Genomic DNA, 19,046 nt, shown 5'->3' on the forward strand with positions numbered 1-19,046 from the left:
GTAGATAACATTTCAAATAAAATAATTATAATAATATTGTTAAACCTTTAAATTGAAACATTATCAGAAAACTTACTCTTAGCCTCACTTGAGAGGACTTGTTTAGGTTTTTCAAAAACTTTACATAATTTCTCGACAAAAACTCCTCTTATTCAAACAAATCCAATGCCATGATCACAAAGTCACTACCAAGCTTCTAGAAAATATATTACATACATATCTATTTTTCTTTAATTCTCACTAGTTTTTTGCTGACATTTTCAACGCTTCTTTCTTTCAATTGGGTTTTCAATGATATGGTCTTCCAACAACCTTTTTCTTAACAACCTTCTAACATTAATTATAATATTAATTAATTATAAAATAGTAATTTGTTTTAGATATTGTAGTTTGACCATGAGCACAATAGCAGACGAATTTTTTGTTGATGATTTGTTTGTATTATCAAGTAGGTTGGTGTCGTTGAAATGGAAATGGATTTGTCTTATGGCTTTTACTTCCTGCACACCCTCAAATACTTTCGAAACCATTTTATCCTTCAGAAAAGTGAATTCTGGATTATTTATTCTGGAAACAGCGGTAGTGTGGTATAACGGTGAAGGGTGTTTAAGTCTTTTCATGATATTAGAGGGTGCAGTTAATAATTGTAGAGGTGTAGGAAGCGATAGCCTCTTTAAACTAGTTTGTACATGGAAAAACATATCTAACATAAACTTGTGCAGCAGCTGAAGCTTGAAATTATCCTTTTGCAGCTGATAATTTGTCTATGAATCAATGAAGAGTTACACAAATGAATTAATCAAATGGATTTGGAATAAGAAAAGAAGCCAAACACAGAAAGAGAAAATTTTGAAGTTATTCCATTCACAGCCATTGTAATGTAACACCAAACAAATTCCACATCACCTCTCCTCCAACATCCTCGGCAAAAAACAAAAACTTACAATTTTGTTTGGTCAGTCATACAAACCCTCTTGCTCCCAAATATCAACAAGAAAGTCAACCATTTCCTATCACAACATATAGTATAAACAGTTAGTGATATGTTCAGGAAAAGGGTGAGATTTCAAGAAGAATGCTAATGATGATGATACACTCTTTATCACACTTGTTCTAACAAAAGTTCTACAATTCGGTTTCATTTGTTTGAAATGACGAAATCATGAGACAGAATCATTAAACAGGATGTGAAAGTGAAATCTTCAAGTTTTTGTAATTTTAAGAAACTGATCAATAAAAGATTGTGTTCAAAAGAATGTGTCAGTGTTTGTTGCTTGCATTTTTCTTACTAAAATATCAGTAGATGAAGAACAAGGTTCAGAAAATCATACTCTCAAAGGAATGCGTTGGGGAAAGGGCTTGTTGCTCCCAAGTAAGGTGTCATAGGTTGCATTGGAACTGTGGAACATAAGTTCAGAATAAGGAGGTTTACAAATACCTCAAAAAAACATTGATGTTCTCCAATTACAATGAGTTTCAACTCAAACATTTGCATAACAAAGTTATCAAAGTAAAATTATAATTTGTATCAGAGTGCACCACAGAAAGCACTTAAGAAACTGCATGTAAGTTTTGGCTAAAAAGAACAACTTATAAATGAATGCTACAGAAATTTATATGCATTCCAGACTCAGCACTTGAGATTTCACCATAGAATGCATATATTTTATTTACCTTATTCTTGGTTCTTGAATTTCTGTGATACTCTCAGACCCTTTTTTTCCTACCCATTGTTGCCTTATCTGGTTCCACAGAAGAAGCCCTGCATGGATCAAACTTTTCTGTCAGAGAAGAATGAAAACAAAGAATTTATGCATACATATAACAGCAAACTTGCCATGGTTAACAAATTCTGGAGGACCAGTTTGACTGCCTCCACTACTTTGAGGATCAGAAGGATTATTTGATACTCCGATGGATGAGATGCTTCTCTGCGAGTGAGCTTCACTAGGGTCTAATTCAAAGGTGCTGCTGCTCCAGAAACCATCTGATCTTTCCATTCTGGTCCCTGCTTGTTCTTGAGCTCTTAGTCCTTTAGAAGCTTCATCCATTGAAATAATCTCTGGAGTTCTTTTGCAGCACCCAAAACAATCTATGCTCTGTTATAAAGCAGGTTAAACCATTAGCATCATCAACACCAACTATTAGTAACATTCAACCTACCAGCTTTCATTAAAAGATGATGTTGATGATAAAGAAGATTTACTGGTATCAATTATAACACAAGCTAATCAACACAACCTAGCATGAATGTGCCACTCGGTTTATATAGCACTTATCACTATACCTGAACAATACATTAAAAGGCAAATAAAGAGAGACATAATAGTCTACACTCTTTGTTGTTGGAGATTTCATATCGACTAGAAATAAAATGAGTTTATAGTATATAAGTGGGTGCAAACTTCACCTTACAAGCCAGTTTTGTAAGGTTGAGTTAGGTTTAAAGTTCACTTTTCAATATGGTATCAAAACCATGAGTTAAAGTCTATCCTAACAAAATTTGATATTTGTTGGGTCTTGTTCCATTAGTTATCAGACAGTTTATCAAACCACCCATTAATATCTAGTTCCACGCTTAAGATATATATACCTCAACGTGAGGGGAGTGTGTTGGAGATCCCTCATCGACTAGAGATAAAGGCGAATTTATAGAATATAAGTGGGTGCAAACTCATCTTACTAGCTAGTTTTGTAGAGTTGAGTTTGGCTTAAAATCCACTTCTTAATATTATTGTTCACTTACTAATTATCTTTATTTCACTTGGTATTTGTATTAGAGAGTTTCTCATATCAGATGCACATTACAGATATGAACTTCCTCATATAACTAACTTTTATGTTTTACAATCAATGTCTTACACAACACAAATACATGATTATTTGTAAAATGAGACATTATGGAAAAATGCTCTCAAAACTTAAATGTAGCTATCAAGTTCAAACCAGTACTACATATAGTTTTTCCCTTTTCCTGTCAATTGAATTTTCAATTGGCTGAATTTACAAATGAACAAGAAAAAATTGAAGCAGACCTATGCCTAAAACAGCTACAAGGCTCACTGCTACAGATATGGAAGAGAAAATCTATGTGTAGTAAGTGTTTTGACAAGATATCAATGGAAGAATATAGGAAAAACCCCTATTCCCAACATAAAAATAAGCATAAAATAAGTCTCTTACACAGAAAATCCCCTTGCATTTGAGCTTTAACCTATCCATGAAAGAGAGCACAAGAACACGAAACCAAGCACCACAAAACACTGAACATGAGGGTTTCTTCACAAAGCATCTAACAAACGGTGCTTGAAAGCAACCCCTAGAACACATTTCTGTGATGAAGCTCTATAACAGAAGCAAATTGTATGTATCTTATGCAAACTTCCAAAGAATCCAAAGAAAGAATGACAAACAACAAAAAGCCCCATCAGGCTACACTGTTTACATATCTTATGCTTGCTTAAAAACTAAGCAAGTGCAAGCAAAGATTCCAAAACGTGATTAAAAAAGTATTACAAACTACAGAGAAGAACCTTAACATACCCAGAAAGATTAAAAGATGCAAAGCAATCAAAATTTCAATTTTCTAGAAATTAGTCATACAAAAGCAGCAATATCACCTTCATCAAGGCAACCAGTGACTTTGGATCTTTCAGACCCATTTTCACTCATTGTTAGACAAAACATCAAAAACTCACTTGGTGAAACAAAATCAAACAGTTATAAATAACACATTGGAAAAGTTATTTTCTTACAGATTAAGTAATAAGTGGGGCAGTAGAAGTGACATTAAAAATTGAAAATTCAGTACCTTTTTTCCTTTTTTTTTCTCTCAGCTGCCAAACCAAGACAAAAACAAATACAGTAAAGAACTCACCCCATGGACGCCAAAGACCAAAGGTGGAACGTACCTAAAGAGCTGCATTTGCACAAGTCAAAGAAGAACAGATTTTTCACAAAAATAAAAAATGTGAATTCTTGAAGGGGAGAATTCAGTGCTGCATGCAGATTAATAGCATTAAATAAATAAAAAGTAGAGAATTTCTTGGACTTTAATAAAAGAAAAGAAAGGAGGAGAGACATAAAAGCTAGCAAATATTCGAGATGTTTTGTTCTTGAAAATAATCAAAGAGGGGCATGTTTGGTTGCTGAGAAATTGTAAGCGTACCTAAAACATGATATTCTCACCCTTTTGGTCGGAAACACAATCAAATGAATCTTTCTGTCACGTTTTGATTATTCTAATTTTGGATAAAGAAGGTTGCTTAAGAATTAGAGTGCAAATGGGTTGGAGTTACTGGAATTTTTTTCAGTTTGATTCAAATTAGAGTTTTAAGCCTTTCCCACACAAAAAATTATAGATTAAAATTAATGAGAAAGTTTCAGAAATTAGTTTTCATTTAATTAAAAAACTTTTTTTTTTCAATTTTATCTTCCAAAACTCTTTATGGAGATGATTTCGATTTTTTTTTTTATCACCTATCTCTGCCATTTTTGCCATCTTAAAGCTTTAATCACTATTCTTTTTACCCATTTACAACACTGTCATCCCAAAATTCCAATCATCTTTTCTAGTATATTCTTATATCAAAATAGCTCAACAACCTTCACCTTTTTTTTTCAATCTTTGTTCTTCACCACAGCTCCCAAGATGATTAATAGAAGTTATAAGATTGAGATTAAAAAAATATGTAAGTGAAGAGAAATAAATATAAATTGTTGGAATTTTTTAATACAAATGTCAAATTAAATATTTTAATTGACAATATTTGGAATATTTCAAAATACACATAATGAGCTTCAAGCTAAAAAAAGTTAAACAGATCATCATTAGTACATTATATAATTTCTGTAAGTATGTAAATAAAGAAAAATAAATATCAAGAAAAATTCATCATTAATGAAATGAGTTCCTTATATAAAAAATAAAATTGTACCCCCTTCAATATAAAATATTAACATTAAGTACTTTTTAGTGTTTTTTTTTCTTATAATTTAGTTAATTTTTAGTGTTTTTTTCGTATATTTGAATATCTAACCCTTCCTTTCAAATATGAGTTCTGTTGTAATTTTAGATGTTTGAATTTGAAATACAGGTGGTTAAAATTTTATTTATTTTTATTTGTAACTCTACTCTACTCTGCACAATTCAATTTGTTTTATTTAAATAGTGGTATCTGGTAAGTTCAAAGACTTTTTTTTAATAGCATGATTTTGTTAACTAAATGAATTTTTATAAAGCTTTGACATAATCTATTTAATAAATTTTAACATTGTCAAATGCCGTGATTAATGAATCCAATAAAAGAATTATAACTATACATCAATTTTTTTTTCTCGTATTTTTATAAATTCTTACACTACCGGATTTCTCTTACATTTATAATAAATGTTACCTTAGGAATAGTTAAGTAACACTTTTAAAAAATGTTACCATAACTGATTAAAAATGTCTCTATAAATATTGTTACTACGATATTGTAACATTTTTAAATTGTAACATTTATTAATATAAATAAATAATTAAGTTTTCATTTCTTTACTTTCATTGTAATATTTTAAAATGATAACAATAAATTTATAATTAATTAATTTTATTATAACATTGAAATAGTTAATATTAATTTAAATTGTAATATTTTAAAATAATATTTTTATTTATTTAAAAGTAAATTTAAAGTAATATTATAATTTATTTAATAATAATTTAAATTAACAACAAACCTCAGATATTTAAATTCTACATCTCCCAAAATAATTTTAAAGTAATATTTTAATTTATTTAAAAATAAATTTAAAGTAATATTATAATTTATTTAAAAGCAAACATTAAAAATTACTTTTAGATCTTTAAGGTCTACAATGTTCCAAATCAAACTCTGCGTTCTTGTCCCTTAAACTCTCTAACATCTTTTTTTACTTCAAACTCTTGGATTCTACTTTGTCTCAATGTTGTCCTTCTTTCTTCAAATCTTATGAGGTGCGATTCTGTCACCGTTGAGTCATCTTGTCGTCATTGTCATCTTCAGGTAATATTATTATATGTAAAAATCTTCTTTCGACACGTCTCTTTTAGTTTCGAAATTCTAATACTTCTTCTTCCTAAGTTTCTTTCAAATTTCTTCCTTTTAATTTTAGTGTATCTCTTTATTACTAATAAATTACGGATTCATTGGTTTTAATTTCATAATAGAGCAAATCAGTGAAGGCATCACAAACTAGGAAAGTGTTCTCTCTGTTCCTGAAGATATTGTGAAGGTGAGTTTAGTAAATCTCGTTTGTTGTATATTTAACATGAATCACATGCTTGTGTCGAAGACTTTAGAAAAATCTGTTAAATCCCCTGCATAACTAGATGCTATATACTTTAATTTCATTCTCATGTCTCTCTCGTGACCAAACTTTTCCATCAAATTTTCACTTAATCTTATAATGCATCAAGAAGGCCACACTTAATTGCATAACATCACAAATATAACCAATATTTGTTGCAAATAAAGAAAGAAACAAATTTTGTCTTTCTTTAATTATGCTATCATAAGAATTCTTAAGCCACGAGATAGACACTTCTCCAGTACAATAATAATAATAATAATAATAATAATAATAATAATAATAATAATAATAATAATAATAATAATAATAATGCAGAAAAAATATATAATTCATATGTAAATTTAACAACAAAATGTTTAGCTTGTAGGAAAGGATTTGCATAATTGTAAATACTTACCCTTGTTTTAGCTATGTTCTAAGTTTACATGAATTTCTCTATTCTCATTTTCTGTATTAAATTCAAGAGAAGTTGCATCAAGATTTAAGCATACTTTATAGTAATAATAATGATATATTAAATAATAAAATAATAAAGATCTAATAATGTTATAATATTTTAATTATATTAATTTCTAATTTGCATTTTATCCGATGGATTGTATATTTGTATTAAAAGATGAAAATGGGCCTCTTCTTTGACCAGTCCTTGACAGCTTGCACATAGATTAATGCTAGCGGTTTTCGGTCGAAAAGGTTTTTGCAAGTTGAGTTTTCTCTTTGTCTTGAAGTTAAAATTTGTGGTCTTGTAGGTGTTGTTTCCGTCACATGTTGAGATCTAAATTGCACTTTTCATAACATGGAACTAATAATCTATTTGATACAAAAAAGTAAACTATTTACAATTTTATAATAACAAACTATATAGTAGTAATTCACAAAATTGTCATTATCTTAGTCCTTTAGTTTTCACATCATTAATGAGATCATGTTGTGCTTTGATCTGTTCATAGAGTTTCTGTCTCAATCACATGCCTCTTCTTGTCTTTTGTAAGAGCATACTTGCCTCTTGAAATAATATCATATATTATTTCATACACTTAAGAAATCAGTGGTGTTGAAGTTATATGTTTTTTATTATTTGGTTTATGATTGTCTCAAAGTTTTGTATGATGTAATGTTTTTTTTTCTTTTCTAAGGTAATAGGTTTGCATTGCAATAATAATCTGATTTTCTGAGTGATATATTTTTTGGACCACAAAGCTGAAACAATTATCTAAGTCAATTATGTCTTTTACATCAATTATCTTAACAGTACCTGAAACAATTATCAAGGAAAATTAACAAGAAAACCAAAGTCATGGACAAGAGTTGGATATGTCAACCAAGATCTTCTAGCAGGTACTTAGATGAAGAATTTGTTTTCAGTCACACCCGTCAAGGTTCAACAAGAAAATGGAATAAGGCTAAAGATTAGTGTCTTACTTTTCATGAATGGTTTGAAGATCGAGTAAGGAATTTAAATGTTAGTGAAGATGTTAAATGATTGTCTAAAGGACCAAATACAGTTGTGAGAAGATTTTCTGCATATGCAATAAATGGCTATAAGTTTGTCATTGAAAGTCATGAAAGAAAAACACAAAATTCAAAGGTTATGGTTATTTCATCTATAGTTATGTTTAGAAGCAAGAAAGATGAAAATCCCTTGGTAGAAAATGTTACCTATTGTGGAGTTTTGAAAGATATAGTTGAATTGGATTACTATGGACATTTCAAGTTTGTGTTGTATAAATGTGATTGGTTTCAAATTAAACAAGATGGTTTTGGATTGGTACTCATAAATTTTTTAAGGTTGATCTATGAAAATGATCCCTTTGTATTTGCATCTCAAGTAAAGCAAGTGTATTATACAAAAGACCCAAATGATGATTGGCATGTTGTTACTAACACCACCCCTAAAGATTTGTTTGATATATATGGTGATATATAGAATGGTGATGTGGAAAAGCACTTGGATGATCAATTAAGAAGTCTAATGTTTGATCGATTTACAATTAATGAAGATGAAAATATTTGGTTTAGGGACGATGTACCTGGAACAACCATTGATGCAAGTTTAACAGATGATGAAGAAACTAGACAAGAGTCACTTGATGATTGTGTTCACAATTTAAATTACTTATGTTTTTATTTTTTTACAGTGGTACAATAAGGGCAAGAGGTAAGGTTTCATGGGATGTCAGTTCAATGGAAGATATCCTTAATGATCAAGAAGTTCAAACATACACCAAGAAGCATAAGGCTTCATGGCCAAGTGGATCAATGACTGAAATTCTTAATGAGCTAGATGAGACAACATTAAGTCCTTGGCCAACACCCTTGACACCCTATTTGATTAACAATGATAGTAAGTGTAAAGTACTTGATAATATATATTCTTTAGAAAAAAAATATAAAAATAAGATTATTCTTTTGTCATTTATTATTACAGTTCTTGGTCTTGTTATCAAGAAGAAAAGGGGTCCAACAAAGTGTCTTAAGACTCATGGTTTGAGTTATGAAGATCGCATTCAAGTTAGACTAAATATTCTTGGCCAACCTATTGGTCAATATAGAGCTGCCTTGAGCTCTTATTTAGGAACATTGGCTAGGAATGCACACATTTCTCCTTTGACATACACAACTTGGAGAAAGTTGAAAGATAACTGGGAGGATATATGGCAAACAGTCAAGTTATCATTCTTTTTTCTTATCATTTATATATCATTTTGGCTGGGTTACTTTGTTACTTTGTGATTTAAATTTTTCCTTTGCTCATGTGGTGTTTTTATTTTAAAGGAACGTAGTGAGAAGAATAAAATTAGCAGAGCAAAGTATACATTTGTCCATACCACAAGATAAAAAACTTTTGCAGAAATTCATGAAGAAAAGGTAAGAAGACTAGTTAAGAACCATTTTTCTTGTGCTTTTGTAGGAAGATTGGTTGAACTAATCTTACATATTTTAATTTCAATAGAGGATGGAGAATGTTGATGCTAAAGAGCCCTCCCGTGTAGAAATGTTCCTTTTGACACATAAGCCAAAGGATGGAAATAAGACAAATGATGGAACAAGTAGAATTGTTGTATGAACATCTCTATCTTTTATCCTTAATTTTGTTTGACAAATATATATTCTTTCAAATTAAGTAGATGTGATTGGATTTTCAATCAGAGCTTGAGGAGGCCATTACTTTACACCCTGAAGCAGAAGAAAGCACAACTCAAGATGATTTATTTTCCCAAGTCTTGGGTAAAGAGAGATCTGGCTTTGTACGCACATATGTAAAAGGGGTTGCACCTACAAATTTATGGGGAACTAAGTCTACTATTGAAACCCAAAAAATAATAGATGAAGTAAAAAAGGAATGCTAGAGTAGAGATGCAAGTAAAATTACAAGAACAAGTGGAAGCCATCAAAACTGAAATGTTTACTAGTTTTAAAACATTTTTAGCTCAGCTGCAGACATGCTTTGCAACACTAGCAATTCCAGATTTTTCTAGCATGTGGAATCCAAATATAAATGAAAGAGATATAAAGGTATGTTTTTATTCAACATCATTTTTTGTCACTGTTTGTTCACTTATTGTAAATATATGCAACCTTGTAAATTTGTTTCATTTTTTCTCTCCAAATTTATGACAAAATTAACTCTCATAGGACGAAAAAGCGAAAGGAGGAAAAAACTCAAAGGAAGCATGTTGAAAGGTAAATTCATCACATCTAACATCAATTAATTATGTTTTTAGTTTGCTAGTGAATTTTTAAAATTGAAGTTAATTATCATTTTATAAATTTTATAGTAAATCAAAAGAATCTAAAGCAAAGAAGGCCAAAGTTTTAAAAGATTTAAATGTGCTCGAGCATCATCCTCCCACTATGTCTCCCAATATGGTAATTTTTATTTGTTTCTTTACATTTTATAATAATACTTCTTGTTTATGCATGTTTTCCTCTTCCCTTATTATTCATTTATTCATTTTTTTAGTTAATCATTTTCCCTTGCCTGTATTGTTTATACTTCAAGACATGATTCATATATATTTAATCATTTTCTCTTCCCTATATTGTTCATTTTTTAGTGTATTTTCTTGTTGAGATTGAGATTGAATATATTGCTTGATGTGTGTATTGAATATATTGTTTGACGTGTGTTAGGGATTAAGTCATAAATATTTAAACAAAAAAAAAATTGTGTTGATTTTAGTTTATGTGCTGAATTCACATGAAAAATGGGAAGAAATAAGGACTTTGTCATGGTTGTATACATTGTTTATATTAGCAATTTGTTGAGTTGCAAACTTTGTTTTTCTTATTGTCGCAGACTTTATTGTTGATGCCTAGCATGTCATGATGCTAGTGCAATTATGTACTTGTTTGTAGCATTTTATGAGACAATAAAATTGTATGGAGAATTTTATGATACACTAAAATTGAATTTTACCTAAATATTATCGTAGGATTGTTTCAATTTTACAAAAAGTGTATTATCCTTATTTCTAGATAGATAAATTAGTAATCATTTTCTCTTCCCTATATTGTTCATTTTTTAGTGTATTTTCTTGTTGAGATTGAGATTGAATATATTGCTTGATGTGTGTATTGAATATATTGCTTGACGTGTGTTAGGGATTAAGTCATAAATATTTAAACAAAAAAAAAATTGTGTTGATTTTAGTTTATGTGCTGAATTCACATGAAAAATGGGAAGAAATAAGGACTTTGTCATGGTTGTATACATTGTTTATATTAGCAATTTGTTGAGTTGCAAACTTTGTTTTTCTTATTGTCGCAGACTTTATTGTTGATGCCTAGCATGTCATGATGCTAGTGCAATTATGTACTTGTTTGTAGCATTTTATGAGACAATAAAATTGTATGGAGAATTTTATGATACACTAAAATTGAATTTTACCTAAATATTATCGTAGGATTGTTTCAATTTTACAAAAAGTGTATTATCCTTATTTCTAGATAGATAAATTAGTAATCATTTTCTCTTCCCTATATTGTTCATTTTTTAGTGTATTTTCTTGTTGAGATTGAGATTGAATATATTGCTTGATGTGTGTATTGAATATATTGCTTGACGTGTGTTAGGGATTAAGTCATAAATATTTAAACAAAAAAAAAAATTGTGTTGATTTTAGTTTATGTGCTGAATTCACATGAAAAATGGGAAGAAATAAGGACTTTGTCATGGTTGTATACATTGTTTATATTAGCAATTTGTTGAGTTGCAAACTTTGTTTTTCTTATTGTCGCAGACTTTATCGTTGATGCCTAGCATGTCATGATGCTAGTGCAATTATGTACTTGTTTGTAGCATTTTATGAGACAATAAAATTGTATGGAGAATTTTATGATACACTAAAATTGAATTTTACCTAAATATTATCGTAGGATTGTTTCAATTTTACAAAAAGTGTATTATCCTTATTTCTAGATAGATAAATTAGTAACAATTTTAAAATTTTACAAAAAGGAATTTCATAACATTTCTTAGTTGTTGTAAAATAAGATAATTGGTAACATTCATTTAAATATTATAAAATATATAGGTAACATTTTCATTAAATGTTAGCAAATGTATAGGTAACATTTTTTCAAATGTTACAAAAAAATGAAATTTGCAACATTTTTCAGATGTTAATAAAGATGCCAATTGGTTACATTTTTTAAGATGATACTAATAATACGTAAAAATATTACTAAAACATTTTGGTAACATGCACTATAGATAATATGTGTATAAATGTTACCTTTGCAAATGTAACATTTTGAGGCTTTAGCAACATTTTTTAAATGTTATTGAAAATAATATATGCAGTAGTGTTATTAAACCCTAAGTTTACTTCTGTTAGCAATAACATTGGTTTGATCGAGTATAGGAATGTGAAGATAATAGTTTGTTTTGAGTAAGTTGTGTTTGCGTAAAAGAGCATGAGTTCTATGCAATAGATTGTTTTGAGTAAGTTGTGAAACTAGCATTTTATTTATAGGTAAAATAATTACAAATCATTTTTATTCCCAAAATTCAGAGAATATTTTAGTTACAAGAATAATAACAAAATATTACAAAGATAAAAATCATACAATAGATCTTCCCTTTTTGATAATAAAATTTAATCTAAATATAGGATATATTTAGGCCAATTTTTGGATCCATAACGACTAGAACTATGCAAGGTCATTCTTAACATACATTTAGTCTTAGTCTCATCAATATAAAGTTATTTGATTGTTATATGTGCATTCAATGCACCGTAAATTGTCTTGTTTTTTCTATTACCTTTCGTAACATTGATAAATTTCAATTAATTACGAGTTTGCTAAAATATATAATCAACTATAAAAACTTATTTTGTTAACAATCAAGTGTGGTGTCAACAAGTTGTTATTCAGTATAGTAAGCAATTTAGATATCAATTTACAAAATAAATAAAAATTATTGGTTACTAAAATAGACATTAATATGAATAAAAAATTATATTTGGTTGCTAAATTGGTCATTAACTAATTTGAAACTAATTTAGAAACTAATTTCTTTGGTAGAAAAAATCTTGGTAGCTAATCTTTTGTAACCAATGTCCTCTAGTAACTAAAACCTTGATAGCTAAATTTTAGAAACCAAATTAGAGACTAATTATAATTTTCATTCATAATAATGACTAATTTAGTAACAAATAATTTTTTATTTTGTAGGTTAGTATCTAAATTAATCGCTAATGTGACTAACAACTTTTGATACTAAAATTGGTTGTTAACAAGACATTTTTTAGTGATCTGTTCTCTTAATTTTATATGTAAATTGAATTAATTTACTTATACGTAGTTTAACTAAATTTTCTTACAAATGTTTAACTTACTTAAGTGCTAATTTAAAAATTATAATTGTGAAATTAATATTTATTTAAGAAATATTTTAATCAATATTTAAAATTTGTTATTTAAATATTTTTTCAGTATTAAAAATGTTTAATGTACATAATTAATTTTAATTGAAACTTAAACTTTAGTCAACATCACCCTAAACTCTTATATTTTGAATCTTAACCATGAAAAGATACGAGCCATGTCTATTTCTCTCAAGTCTCATGACAAAAGAAAAGAGAATATGAATCAAAATTTCAACAATTGTTATTCATTGATTTGAAATGAGGCATTTGAGAAGCAAAACTTTCACTCCATTTCTCTCACACATTTAATGAAAAAAAAAAGAGAGATTATTTGAATTTTTCTTCACTTTTGACAAGACTAGTGCATATTTATTTTATAAACTTGTATGACTTAATAAATAACAAAGTCAATTTTTTCTATCATTTCTCACTTAAAAGTCACGGCCACTTTAAGAGAAAGTGAGTATTTAATCTTCTCCCTCTTAAATCTTTTAACTTTTTTTTTTTTTTACTTTTTCTCGTTACTTGTTATGAGAATGGACTTAAATTGACTTTCTCACTCTATCTTTATTTTATTCTTCACTTGTTTTCATTAGGAAAAAAGTAAAGAAGGTTGATTACAAACCTTTTTTTTCACAATTTTTCTTCTTTTCACATCTTCCTTTTATACAAGTTAAAGTAAAGAAGGTTGATTCCAAACCCCTACTCTAACTATATGAATTGTTGTAAAAAAAAAAAAAATCTCCTTTTGTAATAACATATGTTTTCCTTACACTTTTGAAATCACAATATGAAAAATTTTGGGTTTGATCAAAGTGAAAAGAAAGTTAACAATACAAAATTTTTGAACATAAGTTAGGATTCAATAATTATGAGGAGAAATATTTATTTAATTATTAAATATGATTCTCAAGATAAAAAAAAGTAGACAATTGTTGTTTGCGGGAAAGGTCACTATGATTAAATTTATAATCACCAGAGTTTCACTTTTCTTATTTCTTTTTGAAAGCACCAAAACTAGTGATTAAAGAAATCTCAAATATTTAAAGACAAATTTTATAGGATAAGGTCATAAAGAAAGAAAATAGCAGGTGAAATGGATAAATATTTGCGAACCAAAAGATATATGAAAAAACATATAATTATTTAATGACACACTATTTTCGAATTGGAAATGGAGGTTTGTAACCGAAAATTACAGCATGTGAAAGGATATATTATTATCTAAGTATGGGAATTCAAGGACTAGACATATGAAAATGAAAGGAAGAAGAAAGCACAATTTTTACTATTAAGTCAACTTATAATATCATGTAAAATAATTGCAATTGATAACAAATTGATTTTTTCGAAAAACTTAAGAATTAAAAACAATCCCAAATGCTTTACACTTTGTTTGGCCTATTAAGAAATCTTTAATGCTTCATTTTTTTATTTATATATTTATTATTACTGATATAAAAACCTGTGATCATTTACATATTTTTATTATTCATTATATGTTTAATTAAATAGTGAGTGTAGATTAATTTTGATTTGTGTTAGCATTTTAACACGAAAGAAGAAAGTCTTTATTGTTATGAAATAAAGCGAATAACATAGAGAATGACAGACAGATAATAGAGAAGAGAAGAAACAAGAGAGAATAGAGAATGAAAGAATAGGGAGCAACTCATCTGTGTATTATTATTGGTAGGAAGAGTCCTATTTATAGATACAATATGTAATACATAAAGGAAACAAATCAACTTAATTAATACAAATATTTACCATAAAGAATAATGAATTATATGAGTAAATATATCAAACCAATGGACAATCATTAATTCATAACATTTATAAAATTTTGTCTTACATAAATAATAATAAAGATGGATAGTTACTGTGTGTGAAAACCATACAGTTTTTGCATCCCTTGTTATGTGTAGATTTTGTAAGGTAGAAGTCAGCGACGAGGACCCATACGAAGACTTGGTCAAACAATTAAAAGTTAACGTGTGAGTTGGGTGAGTTCATCATTTATTATGGGCTCTTGTTTTTCTTTGTTGGTGCTGTGAGATGCATGGAACGTGATAAGTTGGTATTTTACTTTCTGAAAAATTGTCAATGTCGGGTCTTCACAAACCTATTTCTTCAACTTAATCACCAAGATAATCCTTTTGCTTATATTCCTGTTGCATATTTTCAAAATCAATTCACTAACAACATTCGGTACTCATACATTTTTAATTAATTTATATATAATACAATTTTTTTTTCAAAATCTAAAAATAAAGAATTTATGAATTTTGTTTCTTATATATACTATTTTTTAATCTCTATCTAATATAATAATAATCTAGATTTATTTTACACCAAATTGCTATAATATACATTTAGTGTAAACAAAAGTGCTAATTTGCAAGAAAAATTAGTATAAGAATTATTTCTTACTAATTTTTTGTTATTTAATTAGGGATCAAGTACAAAAATATTTTGTAGTTAATTGGCTAGAAAATTGCTGAAAAAAATTATTTTTTATTAATTTCTCGCTATTTAGTAATTAAGAGTTCTTCGGTTGCAAATACATTATTTTTTTTATAGTATTATATTAAATTGATAGTGTTAATAGATCTATAGTCACGTTATCATAAATATATAGATGAGACTATTAATTTTCAATCATAGTTTATTTGAATATATCTTATCTAATTTACATTTTAGTTTTTAGATTATGTATGTAAAATGTTAAAAATAATTTATAAAATTAAAATTAGATTTTTTTTATATTTTTTTGTTATGTATTTATAATTATTAATAAATAGTACTCCTACTTTTAATTTTATTATAACCACCATTTTAGTGTATATAATTTATTGTTAATTATACCCTTATCAATTTTAGTAATTAATTTCTTTAGATCTTATAATTAACTTCCTTTTAAACTCAATTAGCTTCCAATAATAATAATAATAATAAACTATCTATTATAAAAGTTATTTATTTATAATTATCTTTTATGAATATATTTTTTCTGAAAATTTAATAATATTTTTTACTCCAAGAAGTATAATAAAACATTTTTTATTTTTTATAAAAATAGTAAATACAAACAATCATAAACACTTAAAAATTAATTATAGCTGAATTATTATTTAAAAGTTATAACTCTATATAAGTGAGGTCAGTTAGTCAAAAGACTCGAGAAAATTCTGTTACAGACAGAAGAAAACAAGAGTAGATCACATTTGGACCTTTTCAATCTAAACAATTCGTGTTTGGTATCCATCTTTATACGTTCTATTTTTTTCTCTCTCCTTTTCTTTTTCTTTCTTATCTTCAAATTTTTATTGTTAGTTCTTGTCTGGTGTTGATGGAAATGGATTATTATGTCGTGACCTACAATGTAGACTCTGTTAGGAACAAGGCAATAAAGGAAAGAATAAAGGAGAGAAAAATAGACACAGAGAATTTAACGTGGTTCGGCTACAATGTGTATGCCTACGTCCACGACTACACTAGGAAGTATTTGTATTTTTGGTGTATCTTAAAGCTTTACATAGAGTCTCTTATATAGTAAAATAGAGAACCACAACTCACTATTCTAAGCGATGTGGGACTAAATCAAGCACCATAATTCTAACAATTCTCCCACTTGGGGTTTGATTTACATTACCACCTAGTGTAGTGCCTTCATCATCAATCTTCTCGAAGGCCAGTTGAGGCAATGCAAAGCCTCAACTTAGTTGTTGTGACAGTCTTGGTTAACATATCAGCTGGATTCTCTGCACCTGGAATCTTCAACAAAATCAAATCTCCATCATTTATCAAGTTTCTGATAAAATGATACTTCAATTCAATGTGTTTGCATCTGGAGTGAAGAATTGGATTTTTAGCAAGACAAATGGCACTTTGACTGTCACTGAATAATGAAGGTTCATCTTGCCCTTTTCCTAATTCTTTTAGAAGATTCTTCAACCATATCATCTCTTTTGCTGTTTCTGAGATAGCTATATATTCAGCTTCAGTGGTTGAAAGGGAGACTCTTCCTTGAAGTTTGGACTTCCAACTGATAGCTGTGCCACCCAACGTAAAAATATAACCTGTTGTGCTCTTTCTACAATCCAAATCACCTCCCAAATCTGCATCAGAAAACCCCTGTAAAGTGAGATTACTTCTTTTAAAGGACAAATGCATCTTTGAAGTGCCCTTCAAATATCTCAATATCCACTTCACTCCTTCCCAATGCTCCTTTCCGGGATTGGATAGAAACCTGCTCACAACTCCCACTGCATGTGCTATATCAGGTCTGGTGCAAACCATAGCATACATCAAGCTCCCTACTGCAGATGCATATGGCACTTTAGACATGTGATTTTCTTCTTCCTCTGTCTGAGAAGATTGCCTTTTTGAGAACTTTAAGTGAGTTCCCAAAGGTGTATTCCTGGTTTTAGCATTTACAACATTGAACCTGCTAAGCAATTTTTCAATATATTTTTCCTGAGATAAATTTAGAATACCTTTAGATCTATCCCTGGAAATTCTCATACCAAGAATTTGCTTGGCTGGACCAAGATCCTTCATTTCAAAATTTTCTGACAATTGTTTCTTCAACCTGTCAATTTCTGCCATATTAGCACCAGCAATCAACATGTCATCAACATACAAGGCAAGAATGATATAACTATCAATATATTTCTTCACATAACAACAATGATCTTCTTCACATCTGTGAAATCCTGAGTTTCTCATAAACTCATTAAACTTCTTATACCATTGTCGCGGTGCTTGTTTCAACCCATACAAACTTTTATGAAGCTTGCATACAAGATTCTCTTTGCCTTGTACTTCAAAACCTTTTGGTTGTGCCATAAAGATTTCTTCCTCAAGATCTCCATGTAGGAATGCAGTTTTCACATCTAACTGCTCCAGATGAAGATTTTCTGCAGCTACTATACTCAAGATAACTCTGATGGTAGTCATCTTGACAACAGGAGAGAAAATTTCTGTGAAGTCAATTCCTTGTCTCTGTTGGAACCCTTTCACTACGAGTCTGGCCTTATATCGTTTGCTGCCATCTGGTTCTTCTTTTAACCGATAGACCCACCTGTTTTGCAAAACCTTCTTTCCTTCTGGAAGCTTGGTTAAAGACCATGTCTTATTCTTCTGAAGAGACTTTATCTCATCTTCCATTGCTAGCTCCCACTTAATAGATTCACCTCCCTGTATAGCCTCAGCAAAATGCTCTGGCTCACCAGCATCAGTCAACAACAAGTAATGCAATGAAGGGGAGTACCTTTGTGGTGCTACAATGGTTCTGCTAGACCTTCTAGTCGGTAATTCAGGAGTTACTGACTCTACTATCTGTTCAGGTTCTGACCCAAACTCTGACTCGGGCTCTGACTTAGGCTCTACATCTGTATTCTGCCTTCTGTTGGCTACATCACTTTCTGAAACTTCTTCTAATGATACCTGCTCTAGCTTTTTATTTGCATTTGCAAATTCTGCAGTCCTGTCCTTATAGAACATGTTTTCATTAAAAGTAACATTTCTACTTCTGATAATTTTCTTGTTTTGGTCATCCCAAAACCTGTAGCCATACATGTCAGATCCATAGCCAATGAAATAGCATCGCTTTGCCTTAGGGTCCAATTTATCTCTACTATTAGAGTTCAACAAAATATATGAAGCACAACCAAAAACTTTCAGATGTGAAAGGTTTACCTCATTTTCATACCATACTTCTTCAGGTAACTGATAGCCTAAAGGAACTGATGGTCCTCTGTTTATGAGATAGGCTGCTGTGCTTATTGCATCTGCCCAAAATACCTTGGGTAATCCTGACTGGATTCTCAT

At 29.2% G+C, this 19,046-nt stretch overlaps 1 protein-coding gene across 3 annotated transcripts; it reads right to left on the bottom strand.

The window, feature by feature from the left end:
- Positions 1-836: 836 nt before the first annotated feature.
- LOC114193467 (uncharacterized) lies at positions 837-4,132 on the bottom strand. Of its 3 annotated transcripts, none has more exons than XM_028083284.2 (5): positions 3,878-4,132; positions 1,838-2,099; positions 1,675-1,762; positions 1,332-1,398; positions 837-1,010 (listed from the first exon to the last, which is right to left on the bottom strand). In XM_028083284.2, the coding sequence occupies exons 1-5, from the start codon at positions 3,923-3,925 to the stop codon at positions 957-959; spliced, it is 519 nt and encodes a 172-aa protein (XP_027939085.2). In that variant the 5' UTR covers positions 3,926-4,132; the 3' UTR covers positions 837-956. The 3 variants fall into 3 exon arrangements, with proteins under 3 accessions (XP_027939085.2, XP_027939086.2, XP_027939084.2); XM_028083285.2 differs by lacking the exon at positions 3,878-4,132 and adding an exon at positions 3,621-3,795; XM_028083283.2 differs by lacking the exon at positions 3,878-4,132 and adding an exon at positions 3,184-3,786.
- Between the last annotated feature and the right edge of the window lie 14,914 nt (positions 4,133-19,046).

The sequence above is a fragment of the Vigna unguiculata genome, chromosome 8 (genome assembly GCF_037176805.1).
Source record: "Vigna unguiculata cultivar grain cowpea cultivar isolate G323 ecotype 2 chromosome 8, ASM3717680v1, whole genome shotgun sequence".
NCBI lineage: Eukaryota > Viridiplantae > Streptophyta > Magnoliopsida > Fabales > Fabaceae > Vigna > Vigna unguiculata.

Excerpts from the sequence above, each read along its gene's own strand:
- LOC114193467 (XM_028083283.2), bottom strand. The coding sequence starts at position 3,330 with ATGTGTTCTAGGGGTTGCTTTCAAGCACCGTTTGTTAGATGCTTTGTG. Across the intron at positions 1,399-1,674 it reads ATTCAAGAACCAAGAATAAG|TTCCAATGCAACCTATGACA; the intron begins GTAAATAAAATA and ends TATGTTCCACAG. Across the intron at positions 1,011-1,331 it reads CCCAACGCATTCCTTTGAGA|GAAATGGTTGACTTTCTTGT; the intron begins GTATGATTTTCT and ends ATGTTGTGATAG.